Source organism: Bufo bufo, chromosome 9 (genome assembly GCF_905171765.1).
Source record: "Bufo bufo chromosome 9, aBufBuf1.1, whole genome shotgun sequence".
Taxonomy (NCBI): Eukaryota; Metazoa; Chordata; class Amphibia; order Anura; family Bufonidae; genus Bufo; species Bufo bufo.
The window spans coordinates 195,498,929-195,520,268 of NC_053397.1; the positions used below are offsets into that span (position 1 = coordinate 195,498,929).

General features: G+C 46.2%; 1 protein-coding gene across 1 annotated transcript in view; it reads right to left on the minus strand.

The window, feature by feature from the left end:
* The window catches only part of LOC120979849 (tenascin-N-like), a 76,139-nt gene that overhangs the window by 37,687 nt on the left and 17,112 nt on the right, over window positions 1–21,340 (minus strand). The window contains exons 4-6 of the mRNA XM_040408806.1: window positions 11,379–11,753; window positions 3,552–3,815; window positions 2,942–3,127 (exon numbers count right to left, since the gene is read on the minus strand). Of these exons, the coding sequence (XP_040264740.1) occupies window positions 2,942–3,127; window positions 3,552–3,815; window positions 11,379–11,753 (825 nt within the window). The remainder of the gene's footprint in view (window positions 1–2,941; window positions 3,128–3,551; window positions 3,816–11,378; window positions 11,754–21,340) is intronic.

A 21,340-nucleotide genomic window follows, 5' to 3' on the forward strand; every position in this document is an offset into this window, starting at 1 on the left:
GTATGACATGCCTCCCTATCGGCTGTTATAACTGTATGACATGCCTCCCTATCGGCTGTTATAACTGTATGACATGGCTCCCTATCGGCTGTTATAACTGTATGACCTGCCTCCCTATCGGCTGTTATAACTGTATGACATGGCTCCCTATCGGCTGTTATAACTGTATGACATGCCTCCCTATCGGCTGTTATAACTGTATGACATGCCTCCTTATCGGCTGTAATAACTGTATGACATGCCTCCCTATCGGCTGTTATAACTCTATGACATGCCTCCCTATCGGCTGTTATAACTGTATGACATGCCTCCCTATCGGCTGTTATAACTGTATGACATGCCTCCCTATCGGCTGTTATAACTGTATGACATGCCTCCCTATCGGCTGTTATAACTGTATGACATGCCTCCCTATCGGCTGTTATAACTCTATGACATGGCTCCCTATCGGCTGTTATAACTGTATGACATGCCTCCCTATCGGCTGTTATAACTGTATGACATGCCTGCCTATCGGCTGTTATAACTGTATGACATGCCTCCCTATCGGCTGTTATAACTCTATGACATGGCTCCCTATCGGCTGTTATAACTGTATGACATGCCTCCCTATCGGCTGTTATAACTGTATGACATGCCTCCCTATCGGCTGTTATAACTATATGACATGCCTCCCTATCGGCTGTTATAACTGTATGACATGCCTCCCTATCGGCTGTTATAACTGTATGACATGCCTCCCTATCGGCTGTTATAACTGTATGACATGCCTCCCTATCGGCTGTTATAACTATATGACATGCCTCCCTATCGGCTGTTATAACTGTATGACATGCCTCCCTATCGGCTGTTATAACTCTATGACATGCCTCCCTATCGGCTGTTATAACTGTATGACATGCCTCCCTATCGGCTGTTATAACTGTATGACATGGCTCCCTATCGGCTGTTATAACTGTATGACCTGCCTCCCTATCGGCTGTTATAACTGTATGACATGGCTCCCTATCGGCTGTTATAACTGTATGACATGCCTCCTTATCGGCTGTTATAACTGTATGACATGCCTCCCTATCGGCTGTTATAACTGTATGACATGGCTCCCTATCGGCTGTTATAACTGTATGACATGCCTCCCTATCGGCTGTTATAACTGTATGACATGCCTCCTTATCGGCTGTTATAACTGTATGACATGCCTCCCTATCGGCTGTTATAACTCTATGACATGCCTCCCTATCGGCTGTTATAACTGTATGACATGCCTCCCTATCGGCTGTTATAACTGTATGACATGCCTCCCTATCGGCTGTTATAACTGTATGACATGCCTCCCTATCGGCTGTTATAACTATATGACATGCCTCCCTATCGGCTGTTATAACTGTATGACATGCCTCCCTATCGGCTGTTATAACTGTATGACATGCCTCCCTATCGGCTGTTATAACTGTATGACATGCCTCCCTATCGGCTGTTATAACTATATGACATGCCTCCCTATCGGCTGTTATAACTATATGACATGCCTCCCTATCGGCTGTTATAACTGTATGACATGCCTCCCTATCGGCTGTTATAACTATATGACATGCCTCCCTATCGGCTGTTATAACTATATGACATGCCTCCCTATCGGCTGTTATAACTATATGACATGCCTCCCTATCGGCTGTTATAACTGTATTTCTTGCCTCTTATCTCCTTTGTTACCTTGGGGGCCGAGAGTACATTGGCAGCCCTTTACAAGATGTTCAGCACAGCCGGTTCACATATGGAGCCAGTTAAATTCCTGCTACTGACAGCCGTAACCAGGCCTGCCCATATCTGTGTGAAACTTCATCATCTGTGTCAGAAGTCACGAAAAAATTCCGCTACTCTGCATGACACATGAAAAGGCTTTAGATTTGATATTCAGATTACAGGAGACAAGATGCACAAGAGCTGTTATGTAAAAACTTTAAGGAATAAATAGAACCGTAATAATCTGAATTGGACTTGGAGAGTATATGGTAATCTAATTTAATCATTTGATTTCAAGCATTCACAGATACGCAACTTTAGGCCCATTTCCTATCAAAGGAAACTGCAGAAAGATGGAACACTGTGTTACAACTAGTGCAGGATTTGTGGGGGCAGTGCATGACACAAAAAGAGGGAACACCAAAGACAGAACTCATGCCCTGACCTTCAAGCTCTGCACTAAATATAATACAGTGCATTAGCTCTTCTTGGCATGTTCCTTTAAAAGGGTTGGTCCATCTCACTAGTGGCATATTACTAGGGTATGCCACCAATAACAGATAGTTGAGGATCCCAGAGGCAGGACCCGCCCCTATCTCTAGAACGTGCCTCCAAAGAGAAGGAGAGCTCCCTGTCCATGCACTGCCTGCTCTCCTTTCGCTTCTTTAGGAGTTCCGAAAAGAGAGCCAAGAGAGCGCGCTCGGCTATTTCCGTAACTACCATAGAAGTGAATAGAAATTGCACCGTGCAAGCGCTGCCACCCCTCCATTCACCACTATGGTTTTAGAATGCTCTCCAGCTCAAATTGTAACCTGGTGGCAAGACATTGGGTCTAATCAATGTCCCACTATGTCATCAAATATAATTACATTAAAGTCCCATTCACATAACCATATTTTCGTTCCTCATCCACATTTTTTTGTGGATCAGAGGCAGAGCCATTCATATAAATAGGGGCCGCAAAATATACGGACAGCACATGGTGTTCCACGGCCCTACAAAAAAAAGATAGAACACGTCCTATTCTTGTCCATTTTGCAGACAATAGGCATTTCTATCACAGGGCAGGACGTTCCGATCGGCAAAATGCGGAATGCACATGGCCAGTATCCATGTTTTGAGGATCTGTAATTTGCGGTCCGCAAAAACATATACGGTCATTATTCTGAGTTTATGAAGAACCCTCATGATTACCCACCTTTAATGAGGTATCTGGTCTTGGGGTCATCGCTTTGTGACACTTGAACCTCTGTCTCCACTCCTCCAGACTGGGCAGCATACTTCAGTATAAAGTAGTCCACTCTAATATTAGGGTTCTCCCATTCCACCTCCAAGGAATCTTCTGTCTCTTCAGTCACCCAGAGAGTTCCTACAGCACCAGCATCTGGAAATGGAAAGTAAAGATGACTTCTACTACACGGAATTCTATTTATTGTAGACCTCGTATCCATACAGTGCATCAGTGAAGAACATGGACGTATGAGTAGACACCAAACTGGTCTTGGTAAACCTGGTCACACAAACTGAGATGTCAAAATGAGACATCTTGTTGTCAAGTTCCCTGGATCCGTACAACAAATGGCATACTGACTGTCTCTTTTCTAGAAGAAATGAAAAAATCTATTTGCATAAGTTTGATCATTGAACATCAGAAGATCACTTTGAAGGGATAGGATAGATAGATAGACAGACAGACAGATAGACGGTCCCGAACGTTTGATCAACAGTTTTATAATAAAATGTCAGTGTGTATATACTGTATAATAGATGTCACTCTCTATATAATGTTACGGCCCCCCTTCCCTCACCAGTTTGGCCTTGAAGTTCGGCTGGATCGCTGGTCACCCCATTCTTCACTTGGTACATCAGTATTTGGTACAGTGTGCTAGGTCTCAGGCTGCCAATCTGGTAGAAGTCTTGGTCTGCAGAAACTTTAATTTGCTGTTTCAGGCTTGCATCTCCATAAGGATAATAACTAATAAAATAATAGTCCACATCCACCAGTACATCCCAGGCAAGGCTCAGAGAGTCCTCTGTTGTGCCGACGAGACGCAAGTTCTGCACGGCCATTACTGTCATAAAACAGAAATGGGTAAATTACTTTTAATACCCGCTGATTCTGAAACAGCGACAACTTACTTTATCTTTGTACTTCTGATGTGCCCCTTTTATCAGACAAGAAAGTGTTTACTCTGATCAAGATGAAAACCAAAAACACATGTGAATCTCATACATAAAGACTTTAGTGTTTTAATATATTCCCAGGGCACGTCATCTTGCTGAAGGGAACACAACAGATAAGCTGGCACCAAGGCTGGTGACATTTATGCAACTTAAAGGGAACCTGTCACCGGGATTTTGTGTATAGAGCTGAGGACATGGGCTGCTAGATGGCCGCTAGCACATCCGCAATACCCAGTCCCCATAGCTCTGTGTGCTTTTATTGTGTAAAAAAAACGATTTGATACATATGCAAATTAACCTGAGATGAGTCAGAGCTTGAAAATATGACTCTTCTCTGGTCACACAAGTAATGACTCTTTTATGTTAATTTGCATATGTATCAAATCGTTTTTTTTACACAATAAAAGCACACAGAGCTATGGGGACTGGGTATTGCGGATGTGCTAGCGGCCATCTAGCAACCCATGTCCTCAGCTCTATACACAAAATCCCGGTGACAGGTTCCCTTTAAAGGGAACCCGTCATCAACGTTATGCTGACCTCACTGAGGGCAGTATAAATTAGTTTAGAAATGCTGATCTCAGCGGTGTGTGACTCATGAGCTAAAAGTCAGTGGTTGCCGAGAACCAGCATCATAATCATTGCAGCCCAGGCCTTAAAAAGAGTCAAATCTACTTGAGAAGAGTCCTGGTTATTCCTAATCTCCTGCTCTCTCGCCCATCTGCTGATGATTGGCAGTTCTCTGCTAGAGAGAAAGGGAGAAAACCCTGTATTAGACGGTCAGTCATCAGCAGGAGAGCAGGAAGTCATGAATAACCAGGACTCTTCTCAGGTGGCCGGGACTCTTCTCCAGGCCCGGTCTGCAATGATTGTGATGTTGGTTCTCGGCAACCACTTACTTTTAACTTATAAATGACAGACCGCTCACCTGTGTCTACTTTATTCTGCCGTTAGTATGGGCAGCATAAAGTTGATGACAGGTTACCTTTAATATTAATGAATTATTATAAGTTTTATTTATACATTGTATGGCAGTATTACTAGATTACTGTATTATTAGATTACTGTTTGTGCAGTACCCCAGACCTGTGAGTATCTACAAAGTTTGGCTTGTCGTTCCAGCATGAGCCAGGCAAGGGTAGAGTTAACAGTCCTGGCCTAGCCCTCTCTGGAGCTCAAGGTGTGGGCTGGCTCCACCCCCTAGGTTTCCAGAGGTTTCCAGTCAGATTGGCTGTAAAGGGGGAAGAAGAAGGAGCAGTCTCCATGTCCTCCTCTTCCCTATACTCCAGCTCCAAGACCTGGAGCCTCGGTCACTCCCAGGAGATGAAAGCAAGCAATAACTAAAGGAGAAGGATTTGCATGGCTACAAAGAGAGAGTAACTCAGCTCAAGGTGATCCAGCACCTTCTGCTGAGGGATTACAAGTTAAGACACCTTATAAACCCCAGAATAGTGTACACTACAGCCACAGTTGCCAGAGCACAGCTATTAGCCAGAGATCCCTATAGCAGATATTGTAGCCAGAGTAATCTGAGGGCCAACACGCATTCATCTGCTTAGTTCATGCTGGTACATCTGGGAGGACTTTGCATTGTATACAAGCTACTGCTGGATGTACTACAACTTCACTCCTGCATACAGTAAAGAAAGACAATTGTTAAATTTCATCTGGCCTGGTCTCTAACTATCTGAACACCACATGCTGGCCATTGCATCTCCTACACATGTTGAAAATGAAAGACGTTTCCGGCACTGTAGATTCTTCCCATAAAATCTTCCTCTTTATTAAATCACAGCATATGCGGACAGTATCACAAACAAGCAGTTGTTTCCGCATTTCGGAGACCTTCTCCTTAGTCGTAACAATGTGGTCTGAGGGTTTGGAAAATTTAAAGACCCATGTACCCTCCCCCAACTAGTGGGTGGTGGTAACATGATGTCATAACTTGATCAACCCAAAGACTCACACACTTTTTTTGACTGAAACATATTTGCATGTTTTACAAGGATGGCTACCACATTTTGTGAAGCCTTTGTAACTGCTCCACGTGCTCTGTAATTTTGTATCTTTGTTGGCCATGTACAGGGAAGGGGAAAGGGAACTCGCCATGGTTGATGCTTTTCTGGACACTATTTTACAGCCATATTTTAAAGCATTGTATAGAATATTGTCATCAAATAAAATAGGCAGACACTTCTGCACAATACTTCGTATTTTATTGAACTGCCGAACTGGACCCAAAAATACCTTTAAAAAAATTGCAGACCAAAAAGCCAGTGAATATGTGAAAATAGCCAATCAAACCAGTAAGAAAGCTATGAATAGAGATTATATGCAAGCCAAGGATAAATATAAACGGGAAATAGTAAAGAAAGATCCACCAACATTGGTTTTGACATACAGCCGGCAGTTCAATAAAATACGAAGCCTTGTTCAGAAGTGTCTGCCTATTTTATTTGATGACAATATTCTATACAATGCTTTAAAATATGGCTGTAAAATAGTGTCCAGAAAAGCATCAACCATGGCGGGTTCCCTTTCCCCTTCCCTGTACATGGCCAACAAAGATAAAAAATTACAGAGCACGTGGATCAGTTACAAAGGCTTCACAAAATGTGGTGGCCATCCTTGTAAAACATGCAAATATGTTTCAGTCAAAAAAAGTTTTCATAATGCTGACCATTCCACAACCTTCCCTATAAAGAAATATATCAACTGCAATAGCACGGGGGTGGTCTATGTTATACAGTGTGTGGAGTAGGACTTGATGTATGTTGGCAGCACCATACGCAAGTTCAAAAACAGAATTTTAGAACATCTGAACTACATTTCAAATCCATCTATTCCTAATATATCTGGTGCTGGCAAACACTTCATCCACGCACACAATCGTGGTACTGGATCCCTCCGTGCATTTGCAATTGAGAAGGTAATGGTGCCAGCTAGGGGAGGGGGCTACCAAAAGAAAATACTTTTGAAAGAGGCCTTTTGGATTTTCCTTTTAAATACAAGGGTGCCAACAGGTCTCAATCAAAAGAAAGAACTGATGTATATTTACCAATAATTTCTCATATCTGAAGCCAGCATCTAACCTTTTAGTTGTGATTGGATGATAATTGCAATATTATAGGTCTGTCTACCATGGTTCATTTATTTATTTATAAGTAAATTCCAATATGTCTATTTATATCACAATAACTAGAAGATTGTGGCCGAGTATAATCCACCTTTCCACCCATTTCGCATGTAGAGTTCTCTACAGGTTATATGTATGTATATTTTATTTGTCATTGATATTCTGTATATGCCTTATTCACATGATGCGTTCCCCACACCTTGCGCTTGTGCTTACTCCCTTGATATGCAAAGGCTTCCAGCCATGATGACATGCATAGTCCAAGCGCATGGTAGTGAGGAGCACATCGTGTGGGGCCATTTTAACCTATGTGTTAACTGAGAATGATACTTCAGGTGTGAGTCTTTGGGTTGATCAAGTTATGACATCATGTTACCACCACCCACTAGTTGGGGGAGGTTACATGGGTCTTTAAATTTTCCAAACCCTCAGACCACATTGTTACGACTAAGGAGAAGGTCTCCGAAACGCGTAAACAACTCCTTGTTTGTGATACTGTCCGCATATGCTGTGATTTAATAAAGAGGAAGATTTTTTGGGAAGAATATACAGTGCCGGAAACGTCTTTCATTTTCAATTTGCCTACACATCCAGGAACTTGCTGGTTTGACTCCGGGCACACGGGATATTATATGCCGAATAGGTGAGCTGGACAAACGTTTCTTATATCTCCTACACATGCCCTGCCTACCACCCACATGTACATTAACACTATGGGCACCCCTAAACCACCATCAAGCAGGGAGTCCACAGCTGCATGGAGTGTCCCAAGGGAGAACAGGGTGCCCCTGCTTCACTGCACCAACTAGTGTTGAGCGAATCGAAGTCTATAAAGTGGACTTCGATCAGAATTTCAGGGAAGCCGAATTTCCTCATGCTTCGCGGTAGAGAATCGATTTTCCATGAAATAGTGTGAAAAACAAAAAAATTAAACATACTTTATCCATTTGCTCACGAAGAGCCAGCCGCCTTGATTAAAAATCTTGCACGAAATACCATGTGTGGTGACGTATGACGTCACCACACTGATGACGCCATCACAGGCCACGCAAGATTTTGCGCTAGATCTTCAATCTAGGTGGCGGCGTCATCAGCAAATGGATGAGGTAAGTATGATTTAATTTTTATTTTTTATTTTACACCCGATTATTGTTTTCAGATGCTGCGATCATGTATGAATGCAGCATCTGAGAGGTACAATGACAGGCAGCGTCACAATCGCAGCTCCCTGTCATTGCACCCACTACTTACAAACAAATGCGCTTCGTAACCAAGTAAATCATCACAAAGCAAATTTTTTTGTAAAATTCGGTGAAGCAGCCTAATTGCAATTTATGAATACTTCGCTCATCTCTAGCACTGATCCCAGGGATTGAGAGCCTGAGCGAGTACACCGTGACACATCATCATCAGGGTCACTACCACTCTCATTCTCTGCTCCGGATCCTCAGAAGTTTGCTGCATTTGTACAGCACTGTATGGTGGTACGTATATTGTGTGGCACTGCTATCTCTTTTGCAGAGTATGGTGGTGTCAGCACAGTATAGCATTATTTGATATACTGGCAGGCAAACAAGACTATAATGTACCTTTGCAGGAAACTAGCTAACTAGAACCTATTGCTCAGGCACTGTCACGGTACCTTCTGTGACAGAGGTTAGAAGATCAGAGAGACTGACTGCATGTGAGGTTAACTGACAGTCTCTTGATTCTCAGTGTTGTGGTTTGGTAATGACCACACCTCTTGTCAGGTGCAGCTGGCGGTCATTACTGCTTCCATATTTAATTCTGTTGCACACTTCATACCATGCGGTTGATATTCTCTGCTTGGATTTGGAAGAGTTGGTGTGGACCTTATCTGTGTTCCTGATCATCCATTTTCTATAAGATAAGTTGTACGGCTCATTGTATTTGGTTGTTCCCTTGTGCTTGTTGTTACTAGGCCTAAGGGAGACGCTGGTTCGTTCACCTGGGAAGGAACCAGTAGTCTCATTCTCTTTCACTACCTCTAGGGTATCTCAGGGCTCCTAGGTTTTAGGTTCCGGCGTATGTTTTTTTCTCACCTTCAGGGTCTATACACACTGACAGGAGTCAGGGCCAGATCTAGGGGTTTCCTAGGAGGTGACCTTTCCCTTCTTCCTAGGCCTAGATCTTTTTCCTCTCCCTTCTATTGCTTTCTGGTGTTCCTCCTCTCCCCATTATTCATGACAGGCACTTTCCAACAGGGCAAGGTGCCTTAAGGTGGACAGCCATAAACTTGGAAAAATTAAAGTGCGCAAAATGACTCTTTGAGTGCCAAAGGGAGTGCGCACACCAGCCCTACACTGCAGAAAAAAGGCAGGTCTCACCCTGCGTGCAGTGGACACACCTGGCAGCCAGAAACACTCGGAGGGAGTAACAATATTGCTGCAGCCCCAAACCGCCAGAGAAAGCAGGTGCGTACAGCCATACCTGCCAGGCAGAGTCGGGCCTCAGGTACAGACGCCAGTATAGGAAAAATGTCTTGGTGCACTTGAAATTTTATGATTACAGGAAGTTTTACACCTGTGAGTTTAGTTCTGTCTCCAGCCAGAAGTTTAATAATGCTGATGGTCCACTTTGCAAGCGCAACCTTATAATGTGGAGGCCTCCTCTGCAAAGCTCCTTTTTTTCTGAAAGCTATATCTATATTATTAGTTGCTTATATAATGGTAATAAAAAAGTGGTGTACACCAAGGTTCAGTGCTGGGTCCTCTATTACCTAATTTATTTATTAATGATATCGAGGACAGGATTAATAGCACCATTTCTACTTTTGCAGATGACACTAAGCTGTATAGTACTGTGCAGTCTATGGAAGATGTCCAAAACTACAAGCTGACTTGGACACTCTGAGTGATTGGGCATCAACTTGGCAAATGAGGTTCAATGTGGACAAATGTAAAGTTATGCATCTTGGTAGTAATAATCTCTGTGCATCATTTGTCCCTGGGGATGTAACACTGGGAGAGTCACTTATAGAGAAGGATTTGGGTGTCCTTGTAGATCATAAATGAAATAACAGCATACAATGTCAATCAGCTGCTTCTAAGGCCACCAGGATACTGTCATGCATTAAACGAGGCATGGACTCGCGGGGCAGGGATGTAATATTACCACTTTACAAAGCTTTGGTGCATCCTCATCTGGAATATGTAGTTCAGTTCTGGGCACTAGTGTTGATCACGAATATTCGAATTACCAATTTTTATCGCGAATATCGGCACTTCGAGAATTTGCGAATATTTTGAATATTTTTTTTAAATCAGTAAACATGATCCCTCCCTGCTTCTAGCTTGTGGGCCAATGAGAAGGCTGCAATATCTTTGACTTTCGGAGTAGTGTTGATTGCGAATTTTCGTAATGCGAATTTTTCAATTGCCGATTTCCGCAATCAAGAAAATAATGACTGGAGATAACGAATATATATAACGAATATCACGAATTCAAATATTGCCCCTGCCGCTCATCTCTACTGGGCACCAGTCCACAGAAAGGATGCCTTGGAGCTGGAAAAAGTAATGAGGAGAGCGACTAAACTGATAAGAGGCATGGAGGGCCTTAGTTATGAGGAAAGATTAAAATAATTAAATGTATTTAGTCTTGAGAAGAGATGTCTAAGGGGGACATCATTAACCTATACAAATATATAAATGGGCCATACAAGAAATACGGTAAAAAACTGTTCCATGTAAAATACCCTCCAAAGACAAGAAAAAGTTCAGTGACCAGAAGCATCAAAGTTTCTTTACAGTAAGAACTGTGACTCTTCCTCAGGACGTGGTCACAGCAGGAACAGTGGACAGTTTTAAAAAGGGTTTAGATGAATTCTTAAAAGCAAATGACATTAAAGCTTAAATGCTTATAAAAATGTGTAGAAATCTGAATCTCACTTCCTTCTGGGATTCACGCCCCCACCGATCCCTTGGTTTAACTATTATTTCCTATCCTGCCCATTTATATAAAGTAACCTCCCCAGAAACATATTATTTGATGCCTTTTAATGAGATACAACCTAGCTGTGCTCTTTGCAGTAGATACAGTTGCACAGTGATGTTCTAGGTCACATCCAAGGGTAGACCAAACTAACCAGGGAGCTGCGACTGCTATACTACACAGACAGACCAGAGTCATTATTGGTTAGTTGCCACTCTACCTAAAAGAGTGCGTCTTGAGTCGGGGTACCTCTCTATGCCTCTCATGTGCCAGAAGGAAAGGGTGTTGCCTTCATGAGACAACCAATTGTTAGGGCTCAATGAAATTTTTTTTTTTAAAAGCACCTAAAACATGATCTTACCTTCTGAGCACGATTCACCAAAGAATCCCTCTTCACAGAAACACTGGCCACCATCACAGCGGCCATTTTCACCACAATTGACGACACAGTCCTCCTCTCTGCAAGTCAGCCCCGTATATCCGAAGTTACACTGGCAGACACCGTCAACACACTTGCCGTTTTCGCCACAGTCCGGGAGGCACTCCTTCTCACTGCAGTCAGCACCGGTGAAACCACTTGCGCACTGACAGACACCATTGACACATACTCCATTATTGGCGCAGTTGTTAGGGCAGCTTTTCTGAGAACAGTCTGGTCCTTCCCAGCCTTCATCACACACACAGGTACCAGTTTTAGTGTCATATCTGCCATTATAACTGCAAAGACTAGCAATTTCTGGGGAAAAAAAAGACATATTAAAGCAGAGTTAGTACGAAAAGATCAAAAAAGAATATTTGGTGATAAATGTGACATTTAATTTTTTTTCCCTAAACAGCACCTGTCGCCTCTTCTGACATGTCTATTTTAGTACATACTTGAATTTCCCATAATATAACAATTCTTTTCGGATCTCTGTCTTCTGCTGCTCCTCTGTTAGTCCTCCTAGAAATAAATGAATAAATTAACAACTGGGTGTTACCAGTTGGGGGGGTGTCCATGCACACTCTGAAACTGTCCAATCAGCGCTGCCAGTGTCAGACTGTTTAAGGACACACCCCTTTTGACAAGGGGAATTATGGCACCCAGTTGTTAATCGATTTATATATTTCTGCATATTTAGATTTATCTATAGATTTATATAACAGAGGAGCGACACAATGAAGATTTGTAAGATGTTCCAGAATTGTTATTTCGTGGGGACTTCAAGTATTTTCTAAAATAGCCATTTCAGGAGCGCTGATAGTTGCTCTTTAACTCAATGTACACTTTTAATCACAATTTTGTAAGAAAAGGAAAAAAAGTTTCAATTGGTTTTCACTGTGATTTCTAAGGTTTTCACTGTGATTTCTAAAGCATTGTGCTTCTGCAGCTTGCACATTTTTCAATATATAGCAAACTTCAGAATGCCGTTCAGTGCCAAATCTGCCAAACAAGCGTTCTGACAACTCATATCCAGCCACTGTACCTTCTCCATGTAGCTGGGGGGGGGAAAACATTTTCAATTGGCTTCTGCAGCTTGCACGTATTCCAATATATTGCAAGCTGCAGAATACATTCAGTACTAAATCTGCCAGACAAGCTTTTTGACAACAACATCTCCATCCCCTCTCTCTCTTCCATCTAGCTGAATTTAATAAGATCTGATCAATCAATTTCATCAAGATTTGGAAAATAAGCCTTTACAAATAGGAATGTAATATAGCCTCTCAATAAAATAAGCTTTTATGACTATGATGAATATGACTTATTTGGATAGTTCAATTTAGATTCAATTGTTTAGTGCCACTAATAACTTTGATCCCCTATCCATAGGATAGGGTATAAGTGTTTGATCACTGAGTCCGACTGCAGGGAACCTCACGAGAACAGAGAAACACAAGTGCCATCCCAAGGAACAGAGCAGTGGTACATATGTGTGAGCACTGTTCCACTCACTTCTATGGGACTGCTGCAGGTGCAGTACTTGGCAGTCCCATAGAAGCGAATGTAGTACTGTTTACTACGTGCACCCTACTGATTCATTCTCATGGAGCAGCTCCGCAGCACTTGTGGACCCTCATTCTTGGGATTGCTGGGGACCCAGTGGTTGGACCCCTCAGAGATCAATGATTTATCCTCTTGAAGTTAAGTGTTATTAGCAGCACAACCTCCTTAAAGGTCTGTAACGGGGATTCGGCGACACGCTCTCCCTCTGCAGCACCGCTTCATGAGGCATCCCATTTATGAGGAGAAGCGAAGACGCGGCCGGCATCCGCGTCTCCATGGTGACAAGAGGGCGGGGAGGACCCGGGGCGCACATATCTCCTCAGTGCGGCTGGCGTCCTCCATCTCCTAGACAACGAGCAGGTGGGGAACTGAGCGCCGATGTTAATGAGTCGGCGCTCAGGTGTACTGAGATGCTGTACATGGGTCATATGACTCTGGCCACATCATGTGACCCATCAAGAGGACCTATTTAGGCAGGTAACCTGCTGGCCACAGGTTGTCTATGATTGGTATTACTAACTCACTAGCGTTTCCTGCGTGTGCGACTTCTGTCTGTTTGACCTCAGCTTGTACTTGACTCTGACCTGGTGTTACCCCTTGTACTGAAGCGACCTCTTGGCTCCTGACCTCGGCTTGTATTTGCCTCTCACCTGGTGTTACCCCTGGTACTGACGCGATCTCCTGGCTCTTGACCTCGGCTAGTACTCTTGTTATTGTTAGACCCCTTGTGCTTGTGTTACCTCCTGAACCTTGTCCTCGGACTCCTTGCTTCTATTGCTATTCTGTACCGGCCTGGGAAGCTCTTGCTTCGGTGTGATCTGTCTTGTTTATTGTTTTCCTTTCTTTATCACGCTGCACGTACGTAAGCTAGGGACTGCCGCCCAGTTGTACCCCGTCGGTTAGGACAGACCGTGCAAGTAGGTAGGGATAGGGGTGTGGGTGGAGATAGGGCTGCACTTATCCCTACCTATTTGTGACAGGGTCATTGAGTTTTCAGAAAACGTATGTCATAGAGGTATATCAAAAGTTTTCCTCGATGGGAGTCTGACACTGAGACCCCAACTGATTGCTAGAAAGAGGAGAGAAAAGCGCTTGTCACGGAACCATGAACCAGACGTACAACAAGAGATACGTGAAAATAAGAAGGCTTTATTGAAAATAAAGCTGTAAAGCAAAAGTCCAAACGGATGGTGAAACCGAGCAGAGTCTTTGCGAAGCCAGAGGTCAGGAACCAGAAGGGTAGTCAGACGAAGCCAGGATCAGGAACCAGCAGGGTAGTCAGACGAAGCCAGGATCAGGAACCAGCAGGGTAGTCAGACGAAGCCAGGATCAGGAACCAGCAGGGTAGTCAGACGAAGCCAGGATCAGGAACCAGAAGCAGCAGCAGTCTTAGAAGCATGTGAACACAAGAGGACCAAGCAAGGAACTGAAGCCACAGACCTCCTATATATATGAGCTAGGCATCCAGCTCCTCCCAGGGGAAGGAGGAGCCGCAGGGTGGAAGGCTACAAGAAACCCAGGACCCAAGATGGCTGCCAGCACATGTCAAACGAAGGAGAGCAGCAAGCAGGTAAGACCATGACAGTACCTCCCCCTCAAGGGCCCCTCCTCCGCGGAGCACAAAACGGTTTCTGAGGGAAGCGTGCGTGGAAGGCTCGGAGCAAGGCAGGAGCATGGACATCTGCGGAGGGAACCCAGGAACGCTCCTCTGGACCATAACCACGCCAATGGACCAAAAACTGCAACCGACCGCGGACCAGGCGTGAGTCCAGGATATTGCTCACCTCATATTCCTCACGATTGCCCACTTGGACCGGACGAGGCCGAGGAACCGAGGAAGTGAAACGATTACACACCAGTGGCTTCAACAGGGAGACATGAAACACGTTGGAGATCCGCATGCCAGGAGGAAGCGCAAGGGCATAGGCTACCGGGTTTACCCTGCGAAGCACTCGGAAGGGACCAACAAAGCGAGGCGCCAGCTTGGGAGTGGGCACTCGAAGGTTGAGGTTGCGGGTGGACAACCATACACGGTCTCCGACCTGGTAGGAAGGAGCAGGCGCTCGTCTGCGATCAGCCTGGAATCTCTGGCGCTGCGCAGAGACCTCAAGGGACTTCTGGATCTGTACCCAAGAAGCACGTAGGACGGAAAGGTGATCCTCCACAGCCGGAATATCCTGGGGAGAGAATACCTCCGGTAACACGGCAGGTTGGAACCCATAATTGGCCATGAAGGGAGACGTCCCAGAGGAAGAGTTCACCGCCGTGTTCCTGGCAAACTCAGCCCAAGGCAGGAGGTCAACCCAATTGTCTTGGTGATCGGAGACATAGCAACGAAGGAATTGCTCCAAGGCCTGATTGGATCGTTCTGCGGCCCCATTGGACTGAGGGTGGTAGGCCGAGGAGAAGGAGAGATGAATCCCCAACTGGGAGCAAAAGGCGCGCCAGAACCTGGACACAAACTGACTCCCCCGATCCGACACAATCTCCTTAGGCAAACCGTGCAACCGGAAGACCTCCCTGGCAAAAATCGTGGCCAACTCTTGTGCAGAGGGTAACTTCTTGAGAGGAACACAGTGGCACATTTTGGAAAACCGATCCACAATCATGAGAATGACCGTATGGCCTCGGGATGCAGGGAGGTCCACAATGAAATCCATCCCCAGGTGTGACCATGGGCGCTCCCCGGTGGCTATGGGTTGCAGAAGGCCCAACGGAAGGTGCCGAGGGGACTTACTCTGGGCACAAACGGAGCATGCCGCTACATATGCGGCGATGTCGGAACGTAGGGAAGGCCACCAGAACAGACGTGAAACAGCCCAGGACAGCTGATTCTTTCCAGGATGCCCCGCGGTCTTGGAGTTATGGTAGGTTCGCAACAACCGAGTGCGCAACTCCTCAGGCACAAAACATCTGCCGTTGGGTCTCCCAGAGGGAGCACCAGATTGAGCCGCCAAAATCTGCTCACCCAGGGGAGAGGTCAGGCTGGTGCGAATGGCGGCCAGGATCTGATTCGGAGGTATGACCGAAGTCGGAATCGACTCCTCCCTGGACAGCTCGGAGTACTGCCGTGATAAGGCATCCGCCCTGATGTTCTTGGAACCGGGTAGGTAGGAGACCACGTAATTAAAACGTGACAAGAACAGAGCCCATCTGGCCTGACGTGGTGTCAATCTCTTGGCCTCAGAAAGGTAGGTCAGATTCTTGTGGTCCGTCAGGATGAGAACCGGAACCACCGAACCCTCGAGCAAGTGCCTCCATTCTTTAAGGGCCTGCACGATGGCCAATAACTCCCTGTCACCAATCTGATAGTTGCACTCCGCGGAAGACAGTTTCCGGGAGTAAAACCCACAAGGAAGCAGAGGACCCTCTGGTGTTCTACGCTGAGACAGAAGGGCGCCTACTCCCGTCTCAGACGCGTCCACCTCGAGGACAAAGGGCAACCCAGGGTTGGGATGCGACAGAATCGGAGCCGACACAAAGGCGGACTTTAGGGCCTCAAAAGCTCGGATGGCCTCGAGCGGCCAGACCTGGGAATTACTGCCCTTCCTGGTCAGATCCGTGAGAGGCTTGGCCAGCATGGAAAAGTCCCTGATGAACTTCCGATAATAATTGGCGAAGCCCAAAAAGCGCTGCAGGGAACGAAGACCACTGGGCTGGGGCCACTGTAAGACAGCCGAAACCTTCTCAGGATCCATGGAGAACCCCTCAGCGGAAATGATGTAACCTAAGAAGGTTACCTGGGATCGGTGAAATTCGCATTTCTCAAGCTTACCGAACAGCTTGTTCTCTCGTAACCGTTGCAACACTCGTCTGACATCCAGAGTGTGGGCCTCCATGGATTCAGAATATACCAAGATGTCATCCAAATAGACTACCACACACTGCTGCAACAGGTCACGGAAAACATCGTTGATGAATTCCTGAAAGACTGCGGGCGCATTGCACAACCCAAAGGGCATAACCAAGGATTCGTAATGACCGGTCCTGGTGTTAAACGCGGTCTTCCACTCATCGCCCGCCTTGATCCTTACCAGGTTATATGCCGCCCTCAGGTCGAGTTTGGTAAAGACCGTGGCCCCTTTAAGGCGATCGAACAGCTCGGAAATCAAGGGTATCGGGTAAGCGTTCTTGATCGTGATGCGATTGAGACCCCTGTAATCGATGCAAGGCCTCAACTCACCGCCCTTCTTTTTCACAAAGAAAAATCCAGCCCCTGCCGGGGACGAAGATTTGCGAATGTGTCCGCGTGAAAGCGCCTCCCTCACGTACTCCTCCATGGCCTCATTCTCCGCTACCGACAGTGGATAGACTTTGCCACGAGGAGAAACGGCACCAGATTGTAACTCTATGGCACAATCGTATGGGCGGTGCGGAGGTAGGGCAACCGCGCGCACCTTATCGAATACATCCCGGTACTCCTCGTATTCAGGAGGCAACAGAGAGTCCGAGGAAGTACACAGCAACTTGACAGACCCATGGATGCAACTAGCCCCACACTGCGGTGACCACGAGAGGATCTCGACCGATCTCCAATCGAAAGTCGGATTATGCTTCTGGAGCCAGGGGTACCCCAAGACCACCGAGTAGTGTGGAGACGAAATAACCTGGAGGCAGACCGACTCTCTGTGAACGGCACCAATGGCTATCCCCACTGGAAGGGTCTCATGAGTCACGTGTGGCGGCAGAAGGGGTCTGCCGTCTATCGCCTCAAGAGCCAGTGGGGAACCTCGAGCCTGCAGAGGAATGGAATTGGCGGCAGCGAACACACTATCAATGAACAAACCACCAGCACCAGAGTCCACCAACGCCTGGGTCGTCACCGAGCCCCCGACCCAGGAGAGGACAACAGTGATCAGTGGTTTGTCAACACGGGAAACCGGGGACGAGGAGACTCCACCCAAGATCTGCCCCCGACAGGATCTCAGGGTACGAGCGTTTCCCGGACGGTTCGGACATGCCAACCGAAAATGCCCACCGAGACCACAGTACATGCATCGGCCCTCGCGTCTCCGGAGTGCCCTCTCCCCCTCGGACAGGCGAGCAAACCCCAGCTGCATGGGTTCACCCCCAGACAAGTCATCCCCAGGAGGCGTGGGAGGAGAGGGAGGCACGGGTGGGACAGCAAACGTAGGCACCAATCTGTTAGAAGACCTCCGCAGGTTCTCCTTAAAGGAAGGTCTCTCCCTGAGTCTGGTGTCAATCAAAATCAGGAAAGAAATAAGAGACTCGAGCTCAACTGGTAGGTCCTTAGCTGCAACCTCATCCTTCAAGGCATCCGAGAGACCATGAGAGAAAGCAGCGACCAGAGCCTCATTATTCCAGCCCACCTCTGCTGCCAGGGTACGAAACTCAATGGCGTATTCAGCTACGGATCGTGAACCCTGTCTGATGGACATAAGGAGCTTCGCAGCAGAGGCAGCACGAGCCGGCACATCGAATACCTTCCGAAGAGAAGCAACAAAACCGGAAAACTCGGCAACCACCGGATTGTTGTTCTCCCATAAAGGGCTGGCCCAGGCCAAGGCCTTGTCCGAGAGCAGCGAGATCAAGAAGCCCACCTTTGATCTCTCAGTAGGAAAGGCATGTGGCAGCAACTCGAAATAAATGCCCACCTGGTTAAGGAAACCTCGGCACTGAGTTGGCTCTCCCCCAAAGCGCTGTGGAAGAGGGGCAGAACCGGTCATACCCCGAAACACCGCAGGCGCAAAAACAGGTGTCGGGGTAGACTCTGGCGCAACAACCGGAGCGGCAGTAGGAGCGAGCCCAGGAGCGACAACCGACCCATCGGCAACGGGAGCGAAATGAGCCGTGCGTTCAAGCAGGGTTTGCAACGTCACAGCGAACCGACCCAACAGGTGATCCTGCTGATCAAGTCTGGCAACCAGCGTGGGTAGCGAGGATGGCCCTGTACCGTCAGAATTCATAGCTTGGTCCTAATGTCACGGAACCATGAACCAGACGTACAACAAGAGATACGTGAAAATAAGAAGGCTTTATTGAAAATAAAGCTGTAAAGCAAAAGTCCAAACGGATGGTGAAACCGAGCAGAGTCTTTGCGAAGCCAGAGGTCAGGAACCAGAAGGGTAGTCAGACGAAGCCAGGATCAGGAACCAGCAGGGTAGTCAGACGAAGCCAGGATCAGGAACCAGCAGGGTAGTCAGACGAAGCCAGGATCAGGAACCAGCAGGGTAGTCAGACGAAGCCAGGATCAGGAACCAGAAGCAGCAGCAGTCTTAGAAGCATGTGAACACAAGAGGACCAAGCAAGGAACTGAAGCCACAGACCTCCTATATATATGAGCTAGGCATCCAGCTCCTCCCAGGGGAAGGAGGAGCCGCAGGGTGGAAGGCTACAAGAAACCCAGGACCCAAGATGGCTGCCAGCACATGTCAAACGAAGGAGAGCAGCAAGCAGGTAAGACCATGACAGTGCTTGAGTAGCGAGAGGAAAGAGATGGACTCAGTAGAAAGTCTATGGGCCCATCTCGCTTCCATCTTCTGCAGTGAGGAGAGCACTTCTCTCTTCTCGTTCTGTTGATCGCGGGGATCTCAGTGCTCAGACCCCCACCAATCAAACAATGGTGTAACTAGAACTGACTGGGCCCCACAGCAAAGTTTTAACCGGGCCCCCTCCCCCCAGCAACTTCTTCGCAACCCCTAACTCACGTGCAACGCCCACTCCTGTGGCTAGTCAAGATCGCGCTCTCAGACGAAGCCCCGCAGCCGCTCCATCCGTTTCCTACAGTGTCATTGTATAATAATGTTGAGGGGGCCCTGGCAATAAAATCTCCTCCTGAGGGAGCCCCTTGTGAGTTTGGGCCCCAAAGCATCCGTTTCCTACAGCTACGCCCCTGGATCAAAACCTTTGATATGTCTCTATGACAATATAAAAAATGTTATAAAAACACAGTGACCCTTTAAGGCTACCAGCTTCCCAGATCATTTACAGTGCTGAAAAGGAAAGGCAAGAGAGACACAAATGTGTCTCTCTTGCCTATATTAGCACATGGAAAATAATACTGTAGGTTACAGCGATCAACTGTAAATTTGTACCTTTTTTAGTGAGATCTGTATGAAGAAACAGGCAGGAGAGACACAGATCTTGTCCTCCCTGCTCCTACCTACCCCTAAGTTAATAGATATCTTATATCAATAGGACACCATGGGTTTTTCAGGAGTGGAGCAGTAGATTAAAAAGCAACAGATTTCTCACTATTAGGGCTCATGCACACGGCAGTATGGCTTTTTCAGTGTTTTGCGGTCCGTTTTTTACGGATCCGTTGTTCCGTTTTTTGTTTCCGTTGTGTTTCCATTTCCTATCCGTTTTTCCGTTCTGTTTTTCCGTATGCCATATACAGTATACAGTAATTACATAGAAAAAATTGGGCTGGGCATAACATTTTCAATAGATGGTTCAGCAAAAACGGAACGGATACGGAAGACATACGGATGCATTTCCGTATGTGTTCCGTTTTTTTTGCGGACCCATTGACTTGAATGGAGCCAAGCACCGTGATTTGCGGACAAGAATAGGACATGTTCTATCTTTTCACGGTACGGAAATACGGAAATACTGAAACGGAATGCACACGGAGACACTTCAGTATTTTTTGCTGAATCATTGAAATGAATGGTTCAGTATATGTACCGCATACTGAACTCAAAAAACGTCCAGTATACTGAACGCAAAATACTGTCGTGTGCATGAGCCCTTAGTCCCAGCATTTTACAGCTCTATTATCTCAGCACAGTATTGGATTCGGAAGCCAGCGTGCCTGTTTGTTGTGGGAAAGGCCATTATTTTTTCTTTGCCCTGGTTTCCATAAATCATCTCGTTGCTGACATTTAAGACAGAATTGCCTTTAAATGTCAATATTAAAAGGCGCTTTTTACTGCTGGGCTACCAGAAGCTCAGAAATAAACAAAATTGCAAAGCAAATCCTGTATTTACCTACGTGTCAATCCACATCCCGGTACATGAAGTCACAGACAAAGTGTGACAGCCATTCAGGATTCCTAATAAAGGGCTAATTCCCACTACAGTGAAAAACAGCCATTACACGGCAGTTTTCGGAACCATTGCGGTCTATGGGGCTATTCACATGGCCGTTTTTTTTAAAGGCCACTGAATAGCAGCTATCAAAAAATAGGACGTGTCCGATGGACCCCATTGAAATCAATGAGCCAGTTTTTAATGGACGTTTGGATAGATTGCACCCATCTAACAGTTGTTACAAATGGGCAAACTATCGAAAAGAGACTTAAAAAAAAAAAAAGATAAAATACTCACCTCACCACTTGCAAGCATGGAGACACTCGCTTCACACTGCAGGC